This window comes from Apodemus sylvaticus, chromosome 6, assembly GCF_947179515.1.
Source record: "Apodemus sylvaticus chromosome 6, mApoSyl1.1, whole genome shotgun sequence".
In the NCBI taxonomy this organism is placed as follows: Eukaryota; Metazoa; Chordata; class Mammalia; order Rodentia; family Muridae; genus Apodemus; species Apodemus sylvaticus.
In genome coordinates, this window is record NC_067477.1 from 133,429,247 (window position 1) to 133,456,517 (window position 27,271).

The window sequence follows — 27,271 nt, forward strand, 5'->3', positions numbered from 1 at the left end:
CAAGATGCTTCATCTAGAGCACTCCCAAAATAGACAGAAGCCGTAGGCCGGTGTGCCATTTTAGCTAATCAAAACAAGTAGGCAAATTAGTCTCCTTTATTTTTTTTAATGAATGTAATTTAACAGTATTTAATTTGCATACAGGAAAGTTCACCCAGGAAAAAAAGAAAGTCTGCATTACCGCACTTTTGTAAACCTCAACAAAGCCCATCATCAGGAGACCTAATTGAGTTTTCCTCCCCACTCCTGAGGGAAGAAAGCTACCACAGTACCTGTTTATTCACTGAGAGGAATGGGTGTGCCTGGTGGTTCCAGCAGAGCTTGGAGTTTAAGAATCCCGCGGTTGCGGTTCTGTTCTGGCAGGGAGACCTCGGGCAGTGTGTGCTCTCAACACTCGGGAAAGCTGTTTCCGAGCAGTAGGGGAACATCGTTGTCTGCCTGGGGCCCTCGCCATGGGTCCCATTTCATTCAGCTTACTGCCTTCACTAGAATTATTTTATTTCCTATTTATTTAAACTTGCCTTATTCCAGGAGAGGGATTGTGAAGTGCATATAGCAAATGTGTCACATCAAATAAAGGAGGAGGTGGGGGTATTTAGAAATCAAAAGGCCAGGGGATTTTGGGGAAACCAGAGACAGAGGTCAGTACAGAAATAAGGCCATGGGAACTCTTCTGGGTGTCTGAGGAAGGGAATTCGCTAGGCTCTGGCAGTCCAGGGGACAGAGCAGAGAGAGAAGGAACAGCCTTCACAAGACCTATACCCACGGTGGCCCTCAAGTCCAGCTTTTCCTAGGTTGAAACTGGAGGGTCTTCGATGTTGCGCGTCAGGTGCACAGAGTACCTCTAATCTAATCTTGCCTCTTCTGCCTGACTCCTTTAATGCAAGCTCATGACTGCAGGCAGAAGCTCTTCAAGAACCTTTCGCTAGGTTGACTTTCTTCTTCCCAGGCTTCTCTCCACACCCCTGTCTGCCTCCTCCCAACACTCTCCCTGAAGCTCACCTCTCCCCTACAAGCACTGAGGGCACTGGAAAGTCAGCAGGCTGGGCTCGCTCTCCTGGGGACTGGTGGACACCTGTTAGTGGATGCCTGCTCTACCTCCCCTCCACCCCACACACACCCCTGGGAAGTGGCATAGCACCTCATGCTCCCCACCAGTGCCCTCTAGCGTTTGTCCTCTGGGCCCCACCATGCTGCTGCCCAGATGGTCCTTCCACAGGTGGAAAACTTGCAAGCCAGTCAATGGAAAGATGTTGCCAGTGGTAAGTTAGCATCTCACGGGGGCAGAGCTTTGGCAGCTCCTTCCTTTTCCTCATGCTGATCCCATTGTGATAAGAAGCCAAAGTCTTTGTAGGTTCTCTCTTGTAGTCAGTCGATAATCGCTGCAGAAGTTTTCTTAACTGTGCCCTGTAGATGTGAACAGCATCATCGCAAGCAATAAGAAGACTGGAGTGTTTAAGACGCAGAAAATATCAAGTCGGTAAGATACTCTGCATCCTGTCTGAATTAAAACGTCCCAGTTGAAAGTGCTTTCTTGATGCTATGGATGCTTATTAATAACACAGTAATACTAATAACATTAACTGAGAACTTTCTGTGTGTCAGGCACTGTCCTGTCAGGCGTTTCCATGTGCATCAGTTCATTTAATCCTGTCTGACTCCCATGAGACAGGTCGACGGACACTCCATTCATAGATGAGAGCACCAAAAATGAAAATAGTATCGAACACTCAAGATAGCATATTATACACTGACTTAGGGTCGCTTCAGAGCTAAGATTATTCAGTACAAGGTTGGGAAAAGCCCAGATTAAATTAGTCTTCTTAAGTGGTCCTCAACATGGGCAGTTTTGCACCCTAGGGGATTCTGGCAGTCGCTGAGAATGTTTTTTGTTGTTGTTGTTGCTGCTGTAGTTGTCCTTAGGACAAGAGCAAACAATGTCACTACTGGTTTCTAATGCTTCTGATGTCTAATGGTAGAGATTATTCCTAGCCAGCTTTCAAAGCACAACAAACCCCCAATACCCTAGACCCTAAGAGCATCTGCCCCAGGACACCAATACTGCCGAGGCTGAGGCACCTTGATCCAGTGATGGTTTTCACAGTCCAGGTGTGTCCGGTCCCTTTCCACTCCCTCTCTTCCAGGCTGAGAGCACTGTTTTCAGTTACCAGAGCCACAGTGTCCTCTGCAATCCCACCCTGTGGCCAGTTGACCTGGTGTGGGAGAGGGGAAGATGGCACCCTTCAGTGCTTTCCACGTAAATTGGCTGTTTCTGTTCATTTTCCCTTTGTGGGTTTAACTACAGGTTTTATTACAGTAACAGTTCCATCTGGAATTACTTCCTCCTTCACTATTACTCTGTCATCCTTTGGGGTTTTAAGGTTTCTTCACGTTGAGGACATTTGCCTACCCTGACTGCTTAGTTGGAGAAAAGCAGTTGGGTGACCAGACACAATGGATAAAACCTAACGTGATACTGGGCACAAAGGCAGGACTCTGTAGTCTCAGCACTCGGGAGGGAGACGTGGGGAAGCCCTTCCTCCATGGCACACACAGCCATCTCCTTCTGGACAGGACTTCATTTTGTCGCATGCTTTCCAACCTGGTCTTTTAGTTATCAATCAAAAGTGCATTTTCTATGTTGTTCTCATTTACATTTATTTAATGCTTAAGGTCATTTGTGACCATTTGAGTGTATTTCAGAATATGGAATCAGGGAATAATAGACCCCCAGCTTCACGCTGTGCAGCGAAATTGTGTTTTTACAAGACATAATGTTGTTTACTGAGTGTTAATAATCACTAATTAATAAACATATCTAGACTTCTAAAATGTTACATTTTTTAAGGAATAAAAGTGTCAAGTGTTTAACTTAGGGAGTGCAATAGAATTTTCTGTTACCATTTCATAAAATAATTAGGTGACATAAAGAAATAAAATGTTACTGTTTAGCACAGGATAGATCCTAAATACTCAGTGCCTGCCTTTCTTCGAACGTTACCCTTCACAGAAACGCTACTTCTAAATACATTATTCTGATACATGGTAGGCCATAAAGACATAAGACTGCATTTCAATAATGATACAGGAGTCCCTAATGAGGGACTTTTGTTTTGTTTTGTTTTGTTTTGTTTCTTTTTCTACCTTTATCACAGACTAATTGTGGTCACTTTCCTCTTTTGTAAAAAGTAAGAGCATTTTTATTCAGTTTTCTAAAGCATTGCCAGAGAGTAGGGACCGGGCGTTGGCTCAGTTGGTAAAGTTTTTGTTGAAAGCTTGAGGACCTGAGTTCAAATCCCTGGCACCCAAAGACAAAGAAACAAACAACAACAACAACAAAAAAAAATGGTTCAGTGGTGTGTGGCTGGAGTCCTAGAACAGCAGAGGTGGAGACAGGACTGCCTCTGGGACTTGATGGTTAGCCAATCTAGCCAATCAGGTAAACTCCAGGTTCAGTAAAAGATTCTGTCTCATAAAAGGTAGGAACAACCAATATTGTAGTAGAGGCCTGTAGCCTCTATTACATGCTCTCTCTCTCTCTCTCTCTCTCTCTCTCTCTCTCTCTCTCTCTCTCTCTCTCTCATATAAACACATACATACACACACACACACAGATAGGGTGTGTGCAAGCAATGACTCAGTGAGCGTGATCTTACTGTAAGACAGATAAGGAGATGCTTGACCAGTTAACCTCCAGCAGCTAAGAAAGCAAAGCCACCAGCCACTGTCATAGTAATCAGCATCCCTCAATGCCCACTGCCTGCCTACCCATAACCAGTACAATGCAATGAACGTATTAGTTCCATGAGAGAAGAAATAAAAGGAGCCCATTCACAAAAGAGCTCAGATATAGTTCAATATTCTTTTCTAGCACCTCAATGCATATGCAGAATTTTTCCCAAATTGGAGGTGTGGAATAACAGCAGCGACAGATAACTAAAAGGTATTTACCATAGCTACAAAGCCCACACGTGAGCCAAATATTTCTGCTATTAAAAAGCACTTCAAAGCTTGACATGAAGTTTGTAACAGCTGAATGTCTCCTGTGACTTCATTTGCACAGGAGTTGTAAAAGCTGAAAGGGAAGTCGTGATCCGGGAGCCGTGAGCCCAGGTTTTACAAGGAATGAGAAGCTGCCCAGAAATGCCCCGACTCTGTCACTCGTTGTCCCTATTAAATGCTATGGTTTGAATAGGTGTCCCTCAGCCTCTGGCCTGCTAAAGATGTGGCCCACAGCCTGTGGGGCTACTGGGAGGCGGGAAGCTTTAAGACATGGGGCCAACAAGTCTCTGGGATCTACCTCGCCCCTCTTGCTTCCTGGTGAGTTGCCTCCTCTGCCACACTCTCCAGCTCGTTAGACAGTCTCTCCACAGCTTTGAAAAGCAGTGGGCCAGCTTGCGACTGACACCTGTGGAACTGTAAGCGAAGCCCTTCCTTCCTCCGTCTAGGTTAATGCTCTCAGGCGTTCGGCACAGTATGGGGAACTGACCAGCACAGTAACCAACAGCCTTCCTCCCTCCGCTGGCCTTGTCCTACCCCTTACACATGAGCAGACTGCTGTTCTGTGGATTCTGAGGCCCCTCTTCAAGAGGATGAATTACTTCAGAGCAGTGGTTCTCAGCTTTTCTAATGCTGCGACCCTTGAACATAGTTCCTCATATGATGGTGATGCCCAACCGTAAAATTATTTTTGTTGCTACTTCATAACTATAATTTTGCTACTACTGTTATGAATTGTAGTGTAAATATCTGATAAGCAGCTCCTGTGAAAGGGTCTTGCCCCTGTCCCCAGGGATTGTGGTCCACAGGTTGAGAACCAAGCTGTAGAGAATCATATGACTGTAAGCGCATCATTAGTGCTTGTTGGTGAGGACCTTTTGCAAGGGAGGGGCTGGCAGGACCTTCATTTAGCCTTGTAGGCACCTGCCCTGCTCTCACAAACATCTCCTTCCTTATCCACTAGACCTTTTGTTTGTTTTTGAAACAGGATCTCATTATGTCTCCCTGGCTGTCCTGGAACTCACTATAGGCCATGCTGGGCTTGAATTCATAGAGGCCTGCCTGCCTCTGCCCTCCAAGTGTCAGGATAAAAGGCATGCACCACCATACCCGGCTTTTTTTTTTTTTTTTAAAGAACAACTGTTATATATCAAACCATCTTGCTGCCTCTAATCCAGTTTAATCCAGTCTCACTGTGTTGAATTTGAAAGGCATGCCTGTGAAGGTGGGAACCTTCGTGATGGCTAGTCAGGGATCCACACACTATGAGGCGCTCTGTAGAGCGATTCTCCAGGATCTCAGCACAGGTCTGATAGCTCCCCTGTTCATCCAGCCACAAAGCTATTCATTCAGCTATCAAATGAGTCCGAGACACACCTTTGGGAATCTAAATATGGAGCAATTGGAGCAGTCTGTGAACAAAGGAAGCTGTACTTCTAAATATAGCGAGAAATTTATGAAAGAGCACGGATATTTACAGCAGCTCAACTGCTGGGTTTATCTGAAGCTGTCTTCAAAACTGCGACACTCAACAAAGAACCACTTGGAGCTTTGACGTCTGCTTTTTTTTCTGGGCCTTCCAGATTCAGCAAATACCATCATCCTCTGTTAATATTAGCGAAAAGTTACAATTGCAGAATGGCTAAACTAGCCCCACTGTGATGGCAAAAGTAAATTTCCCTTAAGGAAAAAAAATATTTGTATTTGCTTGAAAGTTGTCACTGAATTTAAGCTGCAGCTTTTATTCTTCCTTATGAAACCACAGGTTTTTGTAAAACAGTCAACTTAGTTGTAGAGGGTTTGTTTAACCTGTGTGGGAGACACCAGGGTCAGCCAGTGGTCCAGCCGCTATCACTGTCTAAGGTCCATGTCTGCCCTTTAGTGTGTTTCCTTTAGAGGTTAACTTGGATCCAGCTAGCTTTTCCCAGCCTTCTGGCCTGCCTCCTCATCTGTCGCAGGGTAGATGTGATGGAACTATCAAGAAAGACCATGGCGATTGACTTATACAGAGGACAACGGTCATCATCCTTGGCTTGCCTTTCTGGGGAACCACCCAATCCTGGGGGATTACGTGGATTTGGGCCCCCGAGGGTTGAGACGGACAGCAATGGCGGAAAGCACGGGGCAGGACACATTTGCTCACCTCTTGGTCAAGAAGAGGGCGGTCCAGGATCCCACCTTGTCCTTTGAAAGCACTCCTCCGTACCTAAGGCCTCGCACTGGGCCCTGCTTCCTATAGGCCCTACCACCTTCATCATACTGGGGACCAAACCTGAGCACACAGGCCTTCAGTGGATGCCACTTGGGCCACAGCATCTTACCATTCTTACCACAGCTTATCAATCTCATCCCCTACTTGTCCGTCTAAATCCATCCTTTTGAGTGACTCAGTGCCCATTCCCTCTGTCCACCCTGCCTGACTCATCCCCTTCTATTCTCTCTCTCTCTCTCTCTCTCTCTCTCTCTCTCTCTCTCTTACGTAGATAAGTACACCATAACTGTCTTCAGACAGACCAGAAAAAGCCATCAGATCTCATTACAGATGGTTGTGAGCCATCATGTGTTTGCTGGGATTTGAACTCAGGACCTCTGGAAGGGCAGTCCATGCTCTTAACCCCTGAACCATCTCTCCAGCCCATTCTGTCTTTTAACTGACATTGGTCTCAGTGGAAAGAAGTGCACACTGTTGGTGCTAAAGTGCCGCTGTCTCCGCACTTCTTGGCCTGTTCTTTGCTGATAGGAATTTTGATCCCTTTCTGTTTTCTCTGTGCTGTGACACCCTGGGGAGTAGCACCCACGACGCCCATGCCCTCTTGCAGTTGACATTCCAGAGAGGGAGGCAGCTGATTTTCTTGAAGACAAGGATTCTGTTTAATATGGTTTTCTTTTTTCATTCCCTGAAGCAATTAGTGTTTGTGCTCCCCAGAGCTTAGGAGCTTTTAGGGTCTGCATTTGAAAGATGTGGATCCATAAGGTTTAGGGAACTGAATCATTTTTTAGTGGAAGAAAAGTCAAGCCCCAGAGAGTCAGACAGCAGCGCCTGCATCAGATAGCGACTTTCATTTCAGGACTGCTTCTCCGGCTGGCGTGTGCAGTGTCTGTAGACAAACTGACAGCCTGAGTAGGCAGTTATCTGCTCTTTGTCAGGTTGAAGAGGAAGGTTAGTAGAAGGTAACGGAGATACGGAAGCTGAGGGCTCTTTAAGAAATTTTCTGATAAAATCCACCTGTTAGTGAGTTTTCCTAAAACTAAGGTAACAGAACCTGGAGAGGTGCAATTCTAGAAATGCTGTGCTCCTGTGTTCCCCCTTGCTATCTGGCATACAAGAAAATGAAATTACCACGTGCAGTTCTTTCTGCTCGATTAGCATGTGGGCTTGCTTGCTGAGCTTGTGAAAGACCCCTGGTCCTTACTATTCCATTTTACCTTGATGAAAGCATCCCCCAGGAATGTCAACCAACACTATGCATTTTGATACAGTCCTTTGTTAATGGGGAAGAGCCAGACCTTAACATTTGGGGACAGGTTTTTAGGGGCCCTCCCAAACCGCAGTAAATCGTCTTTTCTTCTAGGTTAGCATTTGTTTTGCTTCTTTGAACACTCTGATCTCTACTGTTTTCTAAGATCAGACTCTCATAAGAAGAACTGGACCAGACCGTATGATAATAGTCAGATATGCATGACAGACTCCTGCATTCTCGAGGAAAGGTCTTCTGGTCTGAAGACACAGCTCTTCCTTCCTTCTTTCCAAAACTGAGTGCTATAGAAAGAATAGATCAAGGCCCATGGATACAGCTCAGGTGGTACAGAGCCTGGTTAGTAAGCATGAGGAGTTGAATTTGGTCCTCAGTACCACTGTGAAGCAGGCGGGTCACGGGGGCCTGTTTTGTTCAGTTGGTTGGTTTTGTTTGGGGGGTGGGGCACGTTTTGTCTGTTTATTGGACACGGGGTTTCTCTATGAAGCCCTGGCTATCCTGGAACCTGCTCTGCAGACTACACTGGCCTCAAACTCACAGAGATTTATCTGCCTCTGCCTCCTGAGTGCTGGGATTAAAGGTATGAAGCACCACTGCCTGGCTAAGGCATGCTTTCATAATCCCAGCGCCGGGGCAGTCAGGACTGGCTGCTCTGTGGGGCTCACTAGCCAGTCAGCCCGTTGTACCTGCAAGCTCCACATGAAGGACTCTGTCTCATACAACAAGGTGGATAACACCTTAGCAAGGACTCCAGGCTTGTCCCCTGCTTTACAGATGCTCCAGTGGGCGCATTTGTTCATAGGCTACAGTGTACAGTTCTCAGAAGTGGGCTTGCTGGGACTCACCCTAAACTAGACAAGCATTTGATAAGCATTAAGACCAGCCCCCTGATTTTTATTCTTCTTTTTTGGGAACTTTAGACATTTTGATGGCAATTTTATGATATTGGCATTTTCATTGTGATTACAAGAGTTTAGAGAAAACTTGACGTTTAAAAACTCTGCATTTTCTGTTGGAAAGTGAGCTTTCTTGTTAAGACTTTCCGTGGCATTTCCGGAGGCTTTCGTTGGGCCTTTAAATAGACCCCTGCTTCCATTGTGACGGTTTGCACTCTCCTTCCTTCCCTTCGTTCTTCACTCACTCTTCCTATTCATTTAAGACAGAGCTCGAAGCTGGGCAGTGGTGGCGCACGCCTGTAGTCCCAGCACTTGGGAGGCAGAGGCAGGCGGATTTCTGTGTTCGAGGCCAGCCTGGTCTACAGAGTAAGTTCCAGGACAGCCAAGGCTACACAGAGAAACCCTGTGTCAAAAAAAAAGAAAGAAAGAAAGAAAGAAAGAAAGAAAGAAAGAAAGAAAGAAAGAAAGAAAGAAAGAAAGAAAGAAAGAAAGAAAGAAAGAAAGAAAGAAAGAAAGAAGAAAAAAAAAAGACAGAGCGCGAGGGCTCCTCAGATTCACCGTGCGGGAAGCATGACCTTGAGCTTCCAACCTTCTGCTCCACCTCCCAAGCACTGGCACTCACTTTGGTGAATGCCAATTGAGTGAATCACTTTGTTTCATTCAGCTCTGTATTTCCTAGCTGGTTATATTCATTTACAGGTAGAATCATAAAGATTATAGGGTTCTCTATGGAACAAGATTGTATTTAGTCATCTAGTAATGACATTTTCAGTTTTCTGGGTTTTTTTTTTCCTTCAAGACAGGGTTTCTCTTTGTAGCCCTGGCTGTCCTAGAACTTGATCTGTAGACCAGGCTGGCTTCAAACTCAGAGATCCACCTGTCTCTGCCTCCTGAGTTCTGGGACTCAGTTCTGGACTAGCCACCACTGTCTGGCTAGGTTTTCTGATTTCTTGTATAATTTCATTTGATTAGAACAGCCAGTGTGATGACCATGGGGTAATGGCACTGGGAAGCCTCTAATACTTCACCATTGAGCATGCTTCCACCTCTGAATTGGGGCATTTATTCATCGATTCCTATTTTGAGACTTTATCCTAAATAAATCTGGGCAGGGCAGTGATGGCACACACCTTTAGTCCCAGCACTTGGCAGATTTCTGAGTTTGAGGTCAGCCTGATCTACAGAGTGAGTTCCAGGATAGCCAGGGCTACACAGAGAAACCCTGTCTTGAAAAACAAAACAAAACAAAACAAACAAAACAAAACAAAACAAAAACCAAAAAACAAAAACAAAAACAAATCTGGAACTTTGTGAAGCATCTGTGGAGATAATCAAATTGCTTTTCTCATTTTTAGTGACACCTATGACTATTAACAGGGCTTTAGCAGTCAACTATATCTGCATTCTAGTCACTTGATCATAGTGTCTTAGTGGTTTTAATGTGCTGGTGTGTGTGTGTGTGTGTGTGTGTGTGTGTTGACTTCAGGGTCACACACACACACACACACACACACATACACGACACTGCGTGCATGTGAAAGTCAGAAAACAACTCTTCGAAGTTGGTTCTTTCCATCTTACAAATACAAGGTCTTCTCTGTTAGATCTGCCTTGCCAGTCCTAGCTGTCCTTCAAGCTTCAGGGTAGTTAGTTCATCTATCTCTACATCCCGTCTCATAGTAGGACGCTCTGGCTATAGATGTGTGCCACTGTGTCTCGCTTTTTTACCTACATTCTGGGCATTGAACCCAGGTGTGCACAGTAGGTGCTTTATACCCACTGAGCCATCTCACCAGTCCTGGGACACCCCTTCGTGAGTCATCTATATATAGTGCTTCCTCAGTTCTAGATAGGAACACCTTTTACTCTACTATCTTGTACATGATAGTATAACTTATAGTGTCAAGACATAACAAAATTCCTTTGTTAATAACACCGCATGCATGAAAGTATATAAATCTGAAACAGGAATTAAAACACAAAATGCAGTAATCTGCTCTGGCAAATGGCACATGCATGTAATCTCCAGTCCATGAGTACCTGTGTAGGATGCTCTTGTCACGTACTAGCTGTTGTAGACAAAGAATCATAGATGTTTGAGATGAAATGTAATTAAGTCATTACTATCTTGCATTCCAAGATCTGCCTTCTCCAAATAATGCAGAATATACTGCTCACTGACATAGAGGCCTGAATGTTAGATAAATCAGTCTTCCTTTTGGACTGAAGTGAATTTATATCAGCTAAATTCCAGATAAACACAGCTAGGATGAGGTTTTAGTTGTTTGGTTGGTTTAGTTTGGTTTGGTTTTTTTCCTGAGAAAGGATTTCTTTGTGTATCCCTGTCTGTCCTGGAACTCACTTTGTAGACCTGGTTGGCCTTGGACTCATAGATCAGCCTGCCTCTGCCTCCTGAGTGCTGGTACCAAAAGCTTGTGTGACCAGCCCGCCCTCCCCCCTCCAGCCTTTTCTTGTTTGTTTGTTTTTGTTTTGTTTTGTTCAGTGAGATTTTAAATCAGCCCCAAAGCATTTAAGCATTAAGTTGGAATAAGATCTCAAACTTTGGAACCAGGATCATCCTTAGAGCTTTCTGGGACACACAACCTAAATGACAGACAGCTCTGCGACTGCTCTAGAAACCTCACCCAGGACCAAAGGAATGAAGGTTCTCTCTGAGCTGCTTGTTAGGTTCTACACGGCTCTGAAGGCTTCCATCATTAAAGCTAGTTCTAGGCAGCATAAGTAGCTCACTAATCAACTGTTGGCCCTTAAGCACCAGGATCTCCAGAACTCACATAAACACTCATAACCACAACACTTTAGAAGCAGAGACGAGCAGATCTCTGGCACTCACTGGCCAGCCTAGCCTAGTTCTGGTGGGTTCCAGGCCAGTGAAAAACCCCATCTCAACAACAACCAAAGCTAAAGTTTTTCTGTTCTACACACATGTGCATGTATTACCCAAATAATCACACACACACATACACACATGTAATCACATACACACATATGTGTAACCGTTGTATTCTCCCATAAGTTATAGATGTCATATACTTCTTTAAAAACTGAGACCTGACTTACAGACAGTTCTCTATCGTCAACAGTTTGCTCTTTTTATATGGTAAAAATGTCATCAAGACCTAATTTTACTTTCTTTGTCCTTTCCCTAAGCCTTATTCATTGGATAGAAATGTTAATTTCATGTCTTGATAAAACTTGACAAGCTACTTAAGTAATCTCTCAAGGAATCTGTTTTCATGATATCCCACTTTATTTTCTATGATATTTCTTCCTACCTTTAGCTAAGGGAAATATTTTCTATAAAGTCTCAAAGCTGGGCAGTATACCTCAGTGGCAGAGTAAGTGTTGGCCCGGGGTTTGATTCCTAGTAACCAAAAGTCAAGTCTGTCTTTTGCTTCACTTTTACTTCCCTGAAATGACATGTTCTTTAAAATTCCCCTTTGGAAAGAAATCTGATGCTTAGAAGTAAAGCAAAGACTTGTAGCTAAAGAATACTCTCAATTTAAAGCTGTGTAGATAGAGGCCTTCTAGGGCAGTGTTTTCCAGAGTTGTCCATGACCCATCTTCATGGAAACTCCTCAGGGCATTTATTTTTAAAGAGCAAGTTCCCAGGTCTCACACAAATCTAACTTAGCAATTCCCCAGAGTCAGGACTCTTGAATCTGAAATCTAAACAACACCCTCAGTTGATTTGCATGTATCTAGAGCACAGATCATACTTGGATAAGCCCATTTTTATCCTGAGATTATTGCTCAGATTAGTAAACTGAAAATGCAGAGGTAAATCTGTGGCTGTCCTCGGCTTGTTCCTAGGATATTTGGCTTGATCCCCATAGTGGATTTAAAAAAAAAAAACAGTATCAATAAGAGAATAATTCTGATATCAGCCTTAATTGGTGTGATTTAATTAAAAAAGCACATATTAGAGGTAGAAAAGACTATAGGATAACCTGACAGCCCCTTCCAAACAGAGGTAGACCAGATGTCTACCTCTACACCCTGTCTATAATTGTGTGAGACATTTTTGTTCAGTTGTCATGGTGACTAAAGGTTATTTTTAGTACTGGGGGAATGGGGATGGTAAATATCCCTTGGTACAAATGACAGTCTACAGCAACGAACTATTCTGTCTTACTGCCTCAACTGCTAACACTGTCTTGGGAAAGAAACACTAATGGCAGACCAGGTGAGAAAATGGAAGTCTAGAAACATTCCTCATACCTTTCTTCTACAACATTCTCTCTCTCTCCCTCTCTCTCTCTCTCTCTCTCTCTCTCTCTCTCTCTCTCTCTCTCTCTCTCTCTCTCTCTCTCTCTCTCTCTCTTTCTCTCTCTCCCTCCCTCCCTTCCCTGTCCCACCACTGGTGTGTGTATATATGTGTGAAAGAGAGAGACAGAGACAGAAGAAGGAGATCTGTTTTACAAACATTTTAAAAATATTTGTATGTCTCTTAATTATTGTTCTACCATTGTGAAGAAACACCATGACCAGGACAATTTTAATGAAGAAAAGCATTTATTTGGGGGCTTGCTTACCGAAACAGGATTTTGAGGAATAAAGCCAGGAAGCAAATAATTAAAGACATAAGAGTAGAAAATATATGTCCAAGAAATTTTAGTTATTTGTTGTGGGTTGCAAAAGGCTAAAGACAGACAAAGCAGTTGCAAAGTCAGCATATGGGGCTGGAGAGATGGCTCTGCAGTTAAGAGCGTTTGATGCTCCTGCAGAGGAGCGAGGTTTCATCCCCAGCACCCACAAGGCAGCTCACAATCATTCCAAGGAATCCAGTGCCTCTTCTGGCTACCCCCACCCCCATCCCCACCCACCCACCCCACACCCCCATGCATCAGGTAGGTGCATGGTACTCAGACCTGCATACAAGCACTCATGCATAGGGGTAAAAAATCATTATGTAGCCAAGAGAAGAGATGGCTACATAAAATGCCAACATTTAGGTGGATGAGAAAGAAAAATATAAATTTTGGCTACAAAGTGAGTTGGAGTCCAGACTGGGCTATGTATCAAGACTCTTTCAGAAAATCAAAATAACAACAAAAAAGAAAGAAGAAGGATGGAGGGAGGGAGGGAGGGAGGGAGGGAGGGAGGGAGGAAGGAAGGAAGGAAAAGGGAGGAGAGGAGAACACTAGAATGGGGTGGTACAAAGCATGAGGTGGGGGAGCCAGGCAGTTGTGCTCGTGGACTTGGTGGTGGCCACAGGATGGAGAAAGAGGCATTTGCTTCCAGGGAGCAGTGTTGGTCCATGTAAGAGGGAGGGTAGTCTGCAGGCCCTTGGGTGCAGAAGGGGATGTCAGCTGACTATTGTGAGCGAGCGAGCGAGCTTTTACTGCAAACAGTAAAGTGGTGAGGGTCTGTCCCCACAGGATGCTGGAGACAAAAGGAAAAGCAAGAGGAAGTGGCCTCGAGGGAAGGGTTAAGCGTGTGCACAAGCAGGCCAGGCAGGGAAGAAGAGATGAGAGACTGTGCATCAGAGGGGAACATTTGCTGGGGCCATGAACTCTCTCGGAGCTTCATAAAGCACACACCCCCTCACCTGCAGCCCCAGGAAGCATGTCAGAATGCCGCTATGGACCCGACTCTAAGAAACACAACCAGACACTCTGAGCAAGCTGGTCCATTTGAACCCTGCTGGCATAGAGGGAAGAAGAGGCATTAATGTTCAGGACACATGAAGGGCAGCACCATTTCAGCTGTCAGGCCTTCAGCAAGCTTCCTCACTGCAGACTAGCAACCTGAGAGGTCCAGGTGCCATGACCCTTGGAGCTCCCGACCCTCGTGGAATGTCCCACGAATCTTACCGCCACCTTGCTCCCTCTAAGAGTCCTCTCTACAAGATCCCATGAGGCCCCGCTTCTGGATTCTGCCCCTTACACACCCAAGTGCTCAGGGCTGGGCTCAGTTTAGATCCTTTTGACCATCTGGAAGTCTGCTTCTTTCGAAGGTCTCATCTTCCAAGTAGTCCCTGTGTTATGTGGGGCAGTAATAATTTTGTTACTCTTAAATGGATCCACATTGTGTTCCTGCTCTTGGCATCCAGAGGGGCTCTACTGAAGTTCTGGGATGAGCTACAAGTGTTAGATTCAGATGGTGTCTTTTTTCCGAAGTGTCTAAAAGACTTTATTGTAGACCCTTTATCTCAGTTTAAAGTCTGGGGGAAGGCAGGGATGTGGGGACAAGTGGCAAATAGGGAGTCAGTTAGAGAAGCAACAATTGAGCAATTTAGGTGAACATTGTAAATGACTTGCCTTCTATATGGGCAAGTTATGACAACATAGATGTAGAAAGGTAAGATGAAGGAACCTGCAGGAAGGGTCTGCAGATTCCTCTCATGTCTGTGCAGAGAACGCTGCTGCCTTCCCTGCCGCTGAGAAAGACCTCAGACACCATCAAAACTTGTGGGAGATGGCTCAGCAGTTAATAGCACTTGCTGTTCTTATAGAGGACCCAGGCTCAGTTCCTAGCACCCACACTGGGCAGCTCTCAACCATTTCTAACTCTAGCTCCAGGGGATCAGTTCCACAGGCTCCAGGGGGTCAATTCCACGGGCACCTGCACTCGTGAGCACACGCCCACATACACCTACACATAGCTAAAGTTATTCTTAAAATGTTTTTAGAAAATAATTGTGTTAGAATGGTACTTTTGCAAATGCACGAGGAACTTCTTTTTTTCATTTTGAGATAAGGTCTTGATGTATGTAGCCCAGGCTAGCCTCAACTCACTCTACAGTCCAGGCTGACATCAGACTTGCAGCAATCCTCCTGTCTCTTCCTCTCTAGTGATGGAATTAAATGTATTCATTGCCACACCTCACAGAAGCTGCCTCTTTTTTTTTTTTTAAGCATGGAAAGTGTCAGACCATAACTTACTCACTACAAAGGCAAACAAAGAAATATGGGAACAAAGAAAAATAGCAGCAAGAAAAGGGATGCGTTGGATGCCCACAACCAGCCTTCTCTGAAGCCACGTTATGCAAATTAGGGTGAGCCCCAGGCCACGTGAAGTTTATTACAATCGAGAAAGGCTTTGTGATTACAAAGATGATGCAAAACTTTTTTTAGAAACACATTTTGTGTTTCAACCATAAACTCAAAACCAGCACTGAAAGAAAGGATGCATTAGTGCCAGAGTTAAGGAAATGAAATTTATATTTTTAAACACTTACAGCAGTAATTTCTCATATTTGATGTTTTCCTGTGTGCTAGTAATCTGTCCTCTCACTAAGTGCTTTGGCAGGGAGACAATATTGTTTGGTTTTGAATCTAGGGTTTGAACACAGGGCCACCTACTAGATGGTAGGCAAGTTCTTTACCATTCAGCTACAACCCCAGACCTCCAGTCTCTGAACAGAGTCCTACAGTGTCCAACAGCTGTGTCAGTGTCACGTGTGTAGGAAGTGATGCAATGCCCAGAGCATCCTCAGCCTCACTGCTGTGTAGGAGGATGCTGGCACTTGAACTCAAAGCTCTCTGACTACACTCTTCCTGCTATTGTATCCTGGTAAGGCCTTCCACTATTCCATGTCTGTAGCTTTTGTGAGGTTTCTAAAGCATGGGAAGTTCTGGAAAGGTGGGTTTTCAAATGTGTCTATTTGTAAAATGGTGACAAAATTCAAACATACATAAGATTTTGACATTGTAATAAAAGAAAGTGGAGAAAGATTTTACTTTGGTTTCAAGAGAATCATAAGAAGGACATGGACATAATTTAGATGCTTTGTGGGAGCCATCTTTACAAACCCATGCTATACGTTTGATCATAAAACCAACCTCAGTCAGGCTCTTGGTTATAACATACACGAACCTCGGCCAGGCTCCTAGTTATAACAGACATGAACCCTGGGACCTCCTCTGTCAATACCTTCTCCTGTCTACTCCTCATTTGAACCCCTTTGTACATGGGATTTATGCATCTGTCGTAGCTGGGGTTCCCATTTCTGTGAAGAGACACCATGACCATGGCAACACTTATAAGGGAAAACATTTCATTGGGGCTTACAGGTTCAGAGGTTCAGTCCAGTATCATCATGTCAGGAAACATGGTTTGTGCAAGCAGACATGGTGCTGAAGGAAGAGCCGAGAGTTCCCAGACAGATTGGCAGGCAGCAGAGACTGAGCCAGTAGATTTGTTTTCCTCCAGTAAGGCCACATCTCCGAACAGTGCCACTCCCTGGGGGCCTGTGGGACATTTTCCAATCCACGGTGTCCTTTTACCCTTGGACCTCTGGTTTGTTGCAGGTATGAGACTGTTAGAGATAAAGCTTTAGAGTTTGTATACAACATAGATATATGGATATGAGCTTTCTCCAGGGTATATACCCATCATAGAAACAAATAAATAATATAGAGGCATCTATTTGACTTTTTAAGGGATTTTTCAAAAGTGCTGCTGTTTTGAATTCCCATGGGCAGTATTGGAGGACTTCCATTCCTTCCGAATCCTGGCCAGCTGTCCATATGACGGATATTTTAAACTATAACCATTCTAAGAGTATAATGGAATTTATTAGGGTCTTACTTTTAATTTCCCTAATGATTAATAATATTGAATAAATTTTCATGTCTTTAGCTTTGTTGAAGTGTCTGTTCAAAGGCTTTGCTAGGTTTTTTTTTTTAAACAAATCCAGTTGCTTATTTTCGTGTTATTGACAAATCCTGAGAGTCCTTGGTGTGCTCTGGATATAAACTCTATATCAGGCGTGATTCACAAACATTGTCTCCCAGCCTGGGGCCTGTCTTTTTATTCTTCTTACACTGCATTTCAGAGAGCAGAAGTTTTTAATTTTAATTTTTATCTAATTTAACAATTTGTTCTTTGATGGGTCATGTATCTTGTATGTATCTAAGGAATCTCTGTCTAATGCAAGGTTGCAAAGATTTTCTCCTATATTTTCATCGACAAATTTTATAATGATAGGTTTACATTTGGATTTATGATCTATTTTGAGTTAATTTCTGCATGTGGTGCAAGATATAGATTTAAATTATTTTTTTTGAAAATATGAATAACCAATTGTCAAAACACATTTCATTCTCTTCCCTTTTGAATCACCCCCATTTATCTGGGTCCTATTTAATTTCTGTCATCTTTTGTCAGATTGCTTTTCTCTTATATGTTTAAGCTATTATGAAATTTTATGCTATTATAAATGATATAGAATTGGAAATTCCAATTTCCAGTATTTGTTGCCTGTATAAAGAAATACAATTGATTCTTGTATTGATCTTGTATCCCACAAGCCTGCTACACCCGTAACTAGTAGCTTTGTTGGCTCTCCACAGCATATTCTATATAGATTATTGTGCCAGCTACCAAGAAGTACAACTTGACGTCTTTTCTTCCTAATCTAGAAGCCTTTTCATTTCTTGCCTTACTGGACTGACTGTACCCCCAGTGTATCGGGGAAGGGTGAAAGAAACAGCTTGCTCTTGCTCCTGAAGTCAGGGCAAAGAATGCAGCCAGTCACCATTACCTGTGACGTCACCGTTACATGTGGCGGCACCATTATGTGTGACGTCACCATTATGTGTGATGTTTTTCAGATTGAGGAAGAGATTTCTTTACAAGCTGAGCCATCTTTCTGGCCTTTGAGGAAATTATATCTAATCTTTTATTTCTGAGCTTTTTTTCATGAGAAACAGATGTTCTACTATATCAGATGCATTTTCTGCCCTGTTCGAGTTGGTCACGTGTTTTTCCTTCCTAGTTCATTAGTATTGTATGTTACATTTATCTGTTTTTAAGTTTCAAAACAACCTTCTTACCCCTTACGATAAATCCACACAATGTGGATTTTGTCTATGTGTTTATGTGTATGCTATGGACAGCTCTGCGGCATACTCTTATGCAGAAGCATGTGCTGCTCCAGTCTGCAGAATCGCCACTTCCTCACTTCCCTCAGTAATACACGTATTCCCTGTTTTCTCTTCACTGGCCAGTCTGACCTGACTGAGGGTTATCAGTTTTATTGATCTCAAAGAACCTGTGTGTGGTTTCATTGATTTTTTTCCCTATTATTTTTGTGTCTGTTTTATTTATTTTTCTTCTGATCTTTATTAGTTCCTTTCTTTGATTATGTGCAGTTTAATTTACTCTTTTTTTAGATGTATTGGCTAGAAACTGCGTTCACTAGTTTGATGTTTGTTTGTTTGTTCTAATGTAGGTGTTTATTGCTCTTAATTTCCTCCGTGTACTATGCAGCATCCTGTAAACCTTCCTACGCTGGATTTCCAGCTTTATTCAGTTCAAAGGGCTTCTCAGTTTCTGCTTTGATTTTTTATTTGGGCGCTAGGATATTTATAAATATAATATTTATTTTCTCAATATTTGAAGATTTTATAGCATATTGATTTCTGATTTATTGTTGATGCCACTTTAATTCCACTGTAAACAAGGATCCTATCTTGATCCTTCTAACCCTATTGAGAGTTATGATCCAGGATAGACCTATTTTTAAAAAATATGAATTCTATCTTTACCAATGGATTAATTTATATTTATATTCTATAAATATCAATTAAATTATATGACTTATAGCATTTAAAGCTATCTTTATTAGCTTTATATATACATACCTTTGTTAAGTTTTTATCTACTGTCCAATTAAAGAGAGAGAGAGATTAGAATCTCTGACGGTAACTTGGCTTTGTCTGTTCTGTCAGCACTATCCAGCGGGCTTTCTGTTACTCAGTCATAAGCCTGAGAGGCACAAGGCTAGCCTCCTTATCTGGCCTGTTAGTGTGATGAAGCAATTTCTTTCAGCCCTGGAAATGTCTTGCCTGTAAGATCTACCGTCCGGTTAAGGTGTCTGTCCTGTCTTTTGAGTAGCATTCATGAGTCTTTCCCCCAGAGTTTCACCTGTAACTCCTTAGTGTGTTTATGTATCAAATGCTTTTGATATAAGCCATATGCTTGGGCCTAGATTTGTTTGGTTCCTTTCCTTTTTTGTAGTACCAGGGCCATATTCAGAGCCCAGTGCTCTACAACCGAGCTGTATCTCCAAGCATATTTTAATTTTTGAGATGGGGCCTTGCTGTGTTTCCCAGGCTAGCTTTAAATGTGTGATCTTCCTGCCTCTGCCTCCAGAGTAGGATTACAGGCCTGCACTGCCTAGCCTGGCTAGGTATTGTATTTAGTCGGCTCCTCTGCTGTTTAACTGACTGTTCAGGCATGCTCAGCTAACACAATGGCTGGTATTTTCTGTTAGAATCTGCGGTCTTGCTTTTCACGGTTTGTCTCTTCGTCTCTGTTCCTCATAGTCATCTTCTCCCGCCTCCTCTTGACTTGGTGTGTTCTGTCCTAGCTTGATCAATTGTGTTGTCTTGTTAATTGTAGCTTTCCTCTTATCCCTACTATAGATGGCATGGTGTACTTCTGGGGAGATGGGGCTGGCCCGTGTAGATGTTGGCAACCAGGGGTCGAAGACAGCGTGTCATGTCCTCCCGTATTCTCTCGGCCTACTCTTGGCGGCATGGTCTCCCACTGTATCTGACTTGGCCATTTTGGCTCCACTGACTGGCTAGTGAGCCACCAAGATCCCTGTGGTGCTGGGGTTACAGGCACATGTTGCCGTCACATCCACCTTCTGTGTGGATGCTGGGGATTCAAACTGGGGTCTTCATGCTTGCACAGCAATCACTCTACCTACTGAGCCCTCTTCTCAGCCCCTGCTGTATACCTCTTTAACTCATTAAATCTGTCCTCCACCCTGCAGGTTGGTATAAACCCACATAGAAGGCGATTGCCCCTCCCCTGCCACACCTTATTCTATCAGTTTGTGTTTTACTTGTTTATGCATGTTACAAACCTCGCAACACTTAGTATTTGCTTAGCTGGTCCTCCTACTGTAAGGAGGTTTAGACATACATATGTTATTCTTGGTCCCTACCATTCCTTTATGTAGCCACATATTTCCATGCGCCATTTTTCTTCTGCTTAAAGGACTTTCTTTGACATTTTGGGGGAGTACACATCTGGTGGTAGTCAGCTTGTTACTGATGTTGTTGTTGTTGTTGTTGTTGTTGTTGCTTTAGAACTCTGTCTTCGCTAGGGTTTCCAGTGCTGCGAAGAGACACCATGACCAAGGCCACTGTTATAAAGGACAGCATTTAACTGGGGATGGCCTGCAGGTTTGCAAGTTCAGTCCATTATCATTAAGGTTCGCAGCACGGCAGTGTCCAGTAGATGTGGGGCTGAAGAAGGAGCTGAGAGTTCTACATCTTGATCTGAGAGCAGCCAGGAGAAGACTCACTCTTTCTCAGAAAGCTGAACTTGAATAACTGGGCCTCAAAGCCCGCCTCCACAGAGGCACACTTCCTCCAGCAAGGCCACACCTCCTAACAGTAGCACTTCCTGTGGGCCACGCCCATTCTCACCACCACAGTATCCAAAACCACTTCCCTCTCCCTCTGAAATACCTCTCTGCTGATGCAATGATTCTGGGTAGAGGAGCTGCTGTCGCTACCCTTCCAAGGCACTGGAGCCGGTTCCCTCTGGCCCCATCCTCTCACGGGATGCTCCCTTCTCCTCTGGGAACTTTTTAATTCCTTCTGCTCTCAGTCGTTTTGGTCGCAGCATGGCTCGCATTTCTCCCGTGTTTCTTACGTGTGAGCTTTGTCGAACTGTTTTCATCTTGGTGTTCTCACTAAGTCAATAAAGTCTTCAGTCAGGGTTTCTTCCAGTCATTTCGCTGCCTCCTCCCTTTCCTGGGCTTTTAAGATTTCAAATAGTAAATCACTTATATTTGTCCCCCTAGTTTTCTTGCATTGGTTTTAAAAAAAAACAACTTTTACTTCATATTTTTTTTTATTTTGGATAGCTTTAAATTTTTTTTAGTTTGTTTATTTAATGTATACCTGGGGGCTGGAGAGATGATTCAGTGGTTAAGATTCTGTTCTTCCAGAGGTCCTGAGTTCAATTCCCAGCAACCACATGGTGGCTCACAACCATCTGTAATGGGATCTGATGCCCTATTCTGGTGTGTCTGAAGACAGCTACAGTACAGTCATATAAATAAAATAAATACATCTTTTTTAAATGTATATCTGAGTGTGCACTTGCCTACTCAGAGGTCATGGGAGAGCTGGTCCTCTCCCTCTACCACGTGGGTTCTGGGAATCGAACTTAGATTATCGGGCTTGGCAGTATGTGCCTTTTTCTACCAAGTCATCTTGTCATCTTCATTCTGAGTAGTTTTTATTGCTATGTCTTCAGATTCTTTCATCTTTTCCTCTGAAATTTCTAATGTCATGTTGATTGAGTTTAGTTTGGTTTTTCTCATATATTTTATTTTTGTCTTTAAAATTTTAGAAAATTTAAAAAATTTTACAATGCTTCTATACCACATTTGAAGTACATTAAGGCTAATATGATACAGACATCAATGCCCTTCTTGATTGTCTGATAGCTCTGTCAGTTTTAGGTTAAATTCCAGTGGGTTTTTTTTCTAGCAATCTTTGCTTACATACTAAGCATTTTGAATTTTAACTTGTTGGTATCTGAGTGCTTTTGTATTCCTGTAAAGATTTTTGAGTTTCATTCTGGGCTATTGTCATGTCACATGGCAACCATTCCGTACTTTGGGGTCTTGTGTTTAAAATTTGCTTCATAGTAGATCAGCATTTTCTCTGGGATTTATTATTTCCCACTTCTGAGGCAAGATCCTTCTGAGGACTCTGCCAGCACTGTGAATTCTGAGGATTTATGGTCTGCCTGCTAAAAATAGGCACTGGCCTTGCCCAGTGACCTCTGGGCCAGTGTCCCTAACACTATCCTATGGCTTTTACTCAACCTCAAGTAGTTCTCTCTCTCTCTCTCTCTCTCTCTCTCTCTCTCTCTCTCGCACGCACACACACACACACACACACACACACGAGTTAGTTTGTTGCCCAATGCTCTGTGGGAGCCGTCTGAGCCCTGAGCTCTCTCTTTACAGCCTTCATCTTTATGGTCCTCTCTCTGTTCTGGCAACCTTGGTTTCCCCAGTCTCCCAGTCTCTGGATTCCATCTGGTTAGCTCCAAAACTACTGAGTCCTACCTCAGTTCTTTTCTTTCCACTGCAGCCTGGGCTCTCCTCTGATGTGTTACACTGGGGAGTATTTTATGTGTTGATCCTCTTTCAATGACTAGTGACTAGTCAGTGTTGCTACTGGCCAATGTCTTGGAAACGTGTGTGTGTGTGTGTGTGTGTGTGTATGTTCTTTCTAGGAATTGTTTTGTTTTCAGTTGTTTTGGGTTAAGATGTAAGAGCGGTCCCTGGTATTCCATCTTGCTGGAAGCAGAAGTCTTGAGAAAGCATTTTCAGTAGCTTCCACATATATCCAGAGAACAGCTTAAAAACAAGAACTAGTTCCTGAGTGCTTCTGTGTGCTCGACGTGGTGCTCACTCAGGAGTTCTACTGACAGAGGAGCCTCTGTGTGCTGCCCTGGGCACTGGATGTGCAGCAGCCTCCCCAGAATTTAAAGATGGAAGTCTGTGGTGGTTTGAATGAGAATGGCCCCCATAGGCTCATAGATGTGAATGCTTCATCAGGAGGAGATGGAGCCTTTTGAAAAGATCAGAAGGAATAGGAGGTGTTGGCCTTGTCGGAGGTCGCAAACGCCCAAGCCAAGCCCCGTGCCTCCTCATGTGTCTGTGGATCAGGATGCAGATCTTCTCTCGTGCCATGCCTGCCACGCCTGCTAGCATGCTCCCCGCCGTGATGCTCATGGGCTAAGCTTCAGAAACTGTAAGCCAGCCCACACTTCAATGCCTTCTTTCATAAGAGTCGCCTTGGTCTTGGTGTCCCTTCGCAGCGATGGAACATTAAGACAACATCCTTATGATGGTTGTGTTGCGGAGGGGAAAGAGAATAAACAAAGTTAGTGATTTAGCTATGTAGCGCAGTAAAGGTTAATTGCTGCTAGAAAAAACCCAATGAATAAGATAAAGATTGGGTTTCTAATGCTGGCCCCAAAAGATCTGACAATGATTTTAAAGAAGATGGTTAAGGAAGCCTGTCCTCTAAATATATGACACTTGAACAAAGACTTGGAGGTGTGAATGTGAACCACGTGGATATCTGGAGGTGAGGTACTTGGTCAGAGCCAGAAGCCAGCATGGAGACTCTAGGACAGAAGCGCGCTGGTGCCTTAAAGCAGCCATAGGGAAGCTATTGTAACTAGAGCACAGCAGAAAGGAGAGAGGGTATAGGAGGTGAAATCAGCAGGCCTGATAGCATGGGGTCTGGTCCTGGGTGTCTACTGTCTCAGGGAGCTGGACAAAGTTTCTGATCTAATCTATGGAGTGTTTTCTGAGTTAGTATGTGGTGTGTATGTGTGTGTGCTTGCGTACGTGTGTGTGTGTGTGTGTGTGTGTGTGTGTGTGTGTGTTTGAGACAAGGTATGTGTAGTCCTAAATATGTAGATCAAAATGGTTTTGAACTCACAGAGACCCACCTACCTCTGCCTTCAGAGTGCTGGGATTAAAAGTGTGTACTACCGTGCCTGGCCTGATCTAATATATGTTTCAACAGGAACAATCTGGATGCTCTCTTAGGAGAGATGTAGGGAAGCAGGCAGAAACAGGGAGACAAATTAAAAGCCTGAAATAATCCAGGTGAGAGATGGTGACAGTTTAGAACAGGTGTGAGTCAGGCAAGGGAGTGTGTGGTGTAGCCACATTCAGGCACCCCGGACAGGCTGGACAGCTCACTGAGCCATGCGGCAGCTCTAAAGAATGCGGAGGCAGGGGAGTTGGGGATGTGCCCAGGACTGACAAAAATGGAGTGTGATCTGGACAAGAAAGCAGATGTTCAAGAAGGATGGCAGTGTCATGTTGACAGGAGACTGTAGACAGAGACTGGGGCAGAGAAACATCCTCAAGTAAGCTGGGAAAGACAGGAAGTCGGCAGTGACTGAGGGTTGCGGACAGTGTCTCGAGCAGGCCTTGCTCATTCGTGTACAAGGATGGAAGCCAGGTTCTATGTTGTGTATGCAACAAGCTATGCTTAGAAACTGAAAGTAAACATTTAGAAATTAAAATGAGCGTAGCAGTCAGTGTAGGTAGAATCCCTTTGACCTGCTCTTGTCCTTGCTCCTTTGTATACTGAGGAGGGAACCCAGGGTTCTGTGCATGCTGAGGACTGCCACTGAGGTGACATCTCAAGTCCTCTCCTCACCCCTTTAAACCTGAGAGAAGGTCTTGCTGAGTTGCCCTGACTTGCTCTGTCCTTGTGATCCTCCCATCTTTTTCTCTGGGTAGCTGGGCTCTCAGGCCTACTTCTTACAGTTTTACAAAAACCTAGTTTTGGCTCCCCCCCCCTTTGAAATCTCAATCGTCCTTAAATTTATACTGACTTTTGCAAAAATCATGGGTCTACAACAAATCAGACACAAACATTTAAAAAAATATCTGGCTCCTTCTCCCATAGGTGAAGGTGTATCTTTTTTTTTTTTTTTTTTTTTTTTTTTTTTTTTGGTTTTTTTGATTTGGTTTTTTCGAGACAGGGTTTCTCTGTGTTGCTCTGGCTGTCCTGGAACTCACTCTATAGACCAGGCTGGCCTCGAACTCAGAAATCTGCCTCTGCCTCCCAGAGTGCTGGGATTACAGGCGTGTGCCACCACCTCCCGGCAGCTGAAGTATATCATGTGTGTATGTGTATGCTTGTGTGTGCGTGTGCATGTGTGTGTGCATGTATGCATGTGTGTGTACATGCACATGTGTGTCCACGTATGGTAGTCTAGGCATGGAGAAAGAGGGCATTGGCAGAGAAATGGAAGGAGCCAGTCTTACCTGTCTTTCCGAGAGAAGGCTGACTAACCAGAACTAGGGGGTGCAAGTCTCTGTACACTGTGCAAGCAATACAAAGCCAGTTCAGTGAAGCTGCCATTTGAGAGCTTGTCTTGCTATGCAGCCCAGGTTACACTCAAACTCACAATCCTCCTGCCTCTGCCTACTAAATGCTGGGATCCCATGCTCATGTCACGACTCCCAGCCCCCTGAGGGCTCTCAGGCTTATTACAGGGGCCGAGCAGGCTCATTCTCCTCCATGTCCAAGTCCAGGAAAAGCTGGTGCTGCCAGCCACATGGAGTTCCTGAGGAATCCAAAATAAAGTGAGCCTCCACCTCGCAAGTTAAGGACATTTCTGGGCTCCTTTGTCACTTGGCTCTTCCATGGGCCTAGAAGTAGAAGAACATAGGAGAAATGTGTAAAGCTCGCCCCAGGATCACACGAGGTAGCCTTTTTCTCCTAAGCCATCCCTGGCCTGTGTGGACGGCTGGCCTCTGTAGTGGCAAGGTAGGATGGAGCCCAGCACAGAGCCTGCCACACAGCCCACAGTAGGTGCCCAGTAAGGATGAGCCACAAGACTGAGTGACCAACTGGCCCTCCACCTGCTTGGTGATGAGCTGTGCATTTGATCTTCTTCAGCTTAAGAATGTCATCACTGTTTATATCTGGCAATGTGTATGAAATGTGTATTTTTGGACTGACCAGGGGGTTAAATATCATTTTTGCACTCAAACATGACTTTGTCTCTGGGAAGACAGAAGAAATGAAGACTCCACTCAATTAAGCAAATATAATTGTCCAGGTAAGGAATCATCACTCAGTCCATCTCTAAAGAGTCAAAGCAGAAAATAGCTATAGAATTCTACTTTTGAAAAATGGTAGCACAGGGGGCCCAGAGAGATGGCTCTGAGGTTAAGAGCACAGGCTTCTCTTCCCGAGGACCTGAGTTCAGTTCCCAGTACCCACATGATGGCTAGCAACCATGTGTAATGAAATCTGGTGTCCTCTTCTCGCCTGCAGGCATACATAAATCTTTTTTTTTCTCCAAGACAGGGTCTCTCTATGTAGCCCTGGCTGTCCTAGAACTCACTCTGTAGACCAGGCTGACCTCGAACTCAGAAATCCACCTGCCTCTGCCTCCCAAGTACTGGGATTAAAGGCATGCACCACCACTGTAAATAAATCTTAAAAAAAAAAAGTAGTGACACAAATCACAGTTTTGGTTTGCGGGAGAAACGCCCTGAGAAATGCTTTATTATAATACGACGTTAATCAATCGTCACAGCCCTCAGCTGAGGGGAACACAGGGCACAGCTGACTTCCTGTGTGTTGCTGAAGTTGTTTTCCAATGCACGCTGTCAACTGTTGCTACTGACGAGAGGTTTCCTATCTGAGCCTCCTTTTGGAGACTATCCTAGGAAGGAGTTCTAGAGAGTACTAAACACCGAGGACATCCACATACAAGAGGGTGCTTCCTCCCTCCCTTCTAGCCACATCATTCATTGCATCAGTAGGAAACAGACAGAGACTGCCCCACCTGGAGATCCATCCCATTAACAGTCACCAAACCCAGACACTCTTGTGGATGCCAACAAGTGCTAGCTGACAGGAGTCTGATATAGCTGTCTCCTGGGAGGCCCTGCCAGTGCCTGACAAATACAGAGGCAGATGCTCTCAGCCAACCATTGGACTGAGCACAGGGTCCCCAATGGAGGAGCTAGAGAAAGGACCCAAAGAACTGAAGGACTTGCAGCCCCACAGGAGGAACAGCAATATGAACCAACCAGTACCCTCAGAGCTCCCAGGGACTTAATCACCAACCAAAGAGTACACATGGAGGGACCCATGGGTCCAGCCGCATATGTAGCAGAGGATGGCCTTGTCAGACATCAATGAGAGGAGAGGCCCTTGGTCCTGTGAAGGCTCATTGCCTCAGTGTAGGGGAATGCCAGGACAGGGAAGTGGGAGTGGGTGGGGTGGGGGGTGGGATGGGATGGGAAGTAGAAAAGGGATAACATTTGAAATGTAAATAAAGAAAATTTCTAAGAAAAAGAAGAAACTGGCTGAAGAAGAAGAAAATGACTGACAGGGC

General features: G+C 44.2%; 1 protein-coding gene across 3 annotated transcripts in view; it reads left to right on the top strand.

Annotated features, from left to right (window-relative positions):
• Window positions 1–27,271, top strand: part of Camkmt (calmodulin-lysine N-methyltransferase) — a 382,235-nt gene that overhangs the window by 313,280 nt on the left and 41,684 nt on the right. For 2 of the 3 annotated variants that reach the window (XM_052186505.1, XM_052186506.1), the window contains exon 7: window positions 1,414–1,480. The exons of the other annotated variant lie outside the window; for it this stretch is intronic. In XM_052186505.1, coding sequence (XP_052042465.1) covers window positions 1,414–1,480 — 67 coding nt within the window. The remainder of the gene's footprint in view (window positions 1–1,413; window positions 1,481–27,271) is intronic. 3 annotated transcript variants of the gene reach the window in all.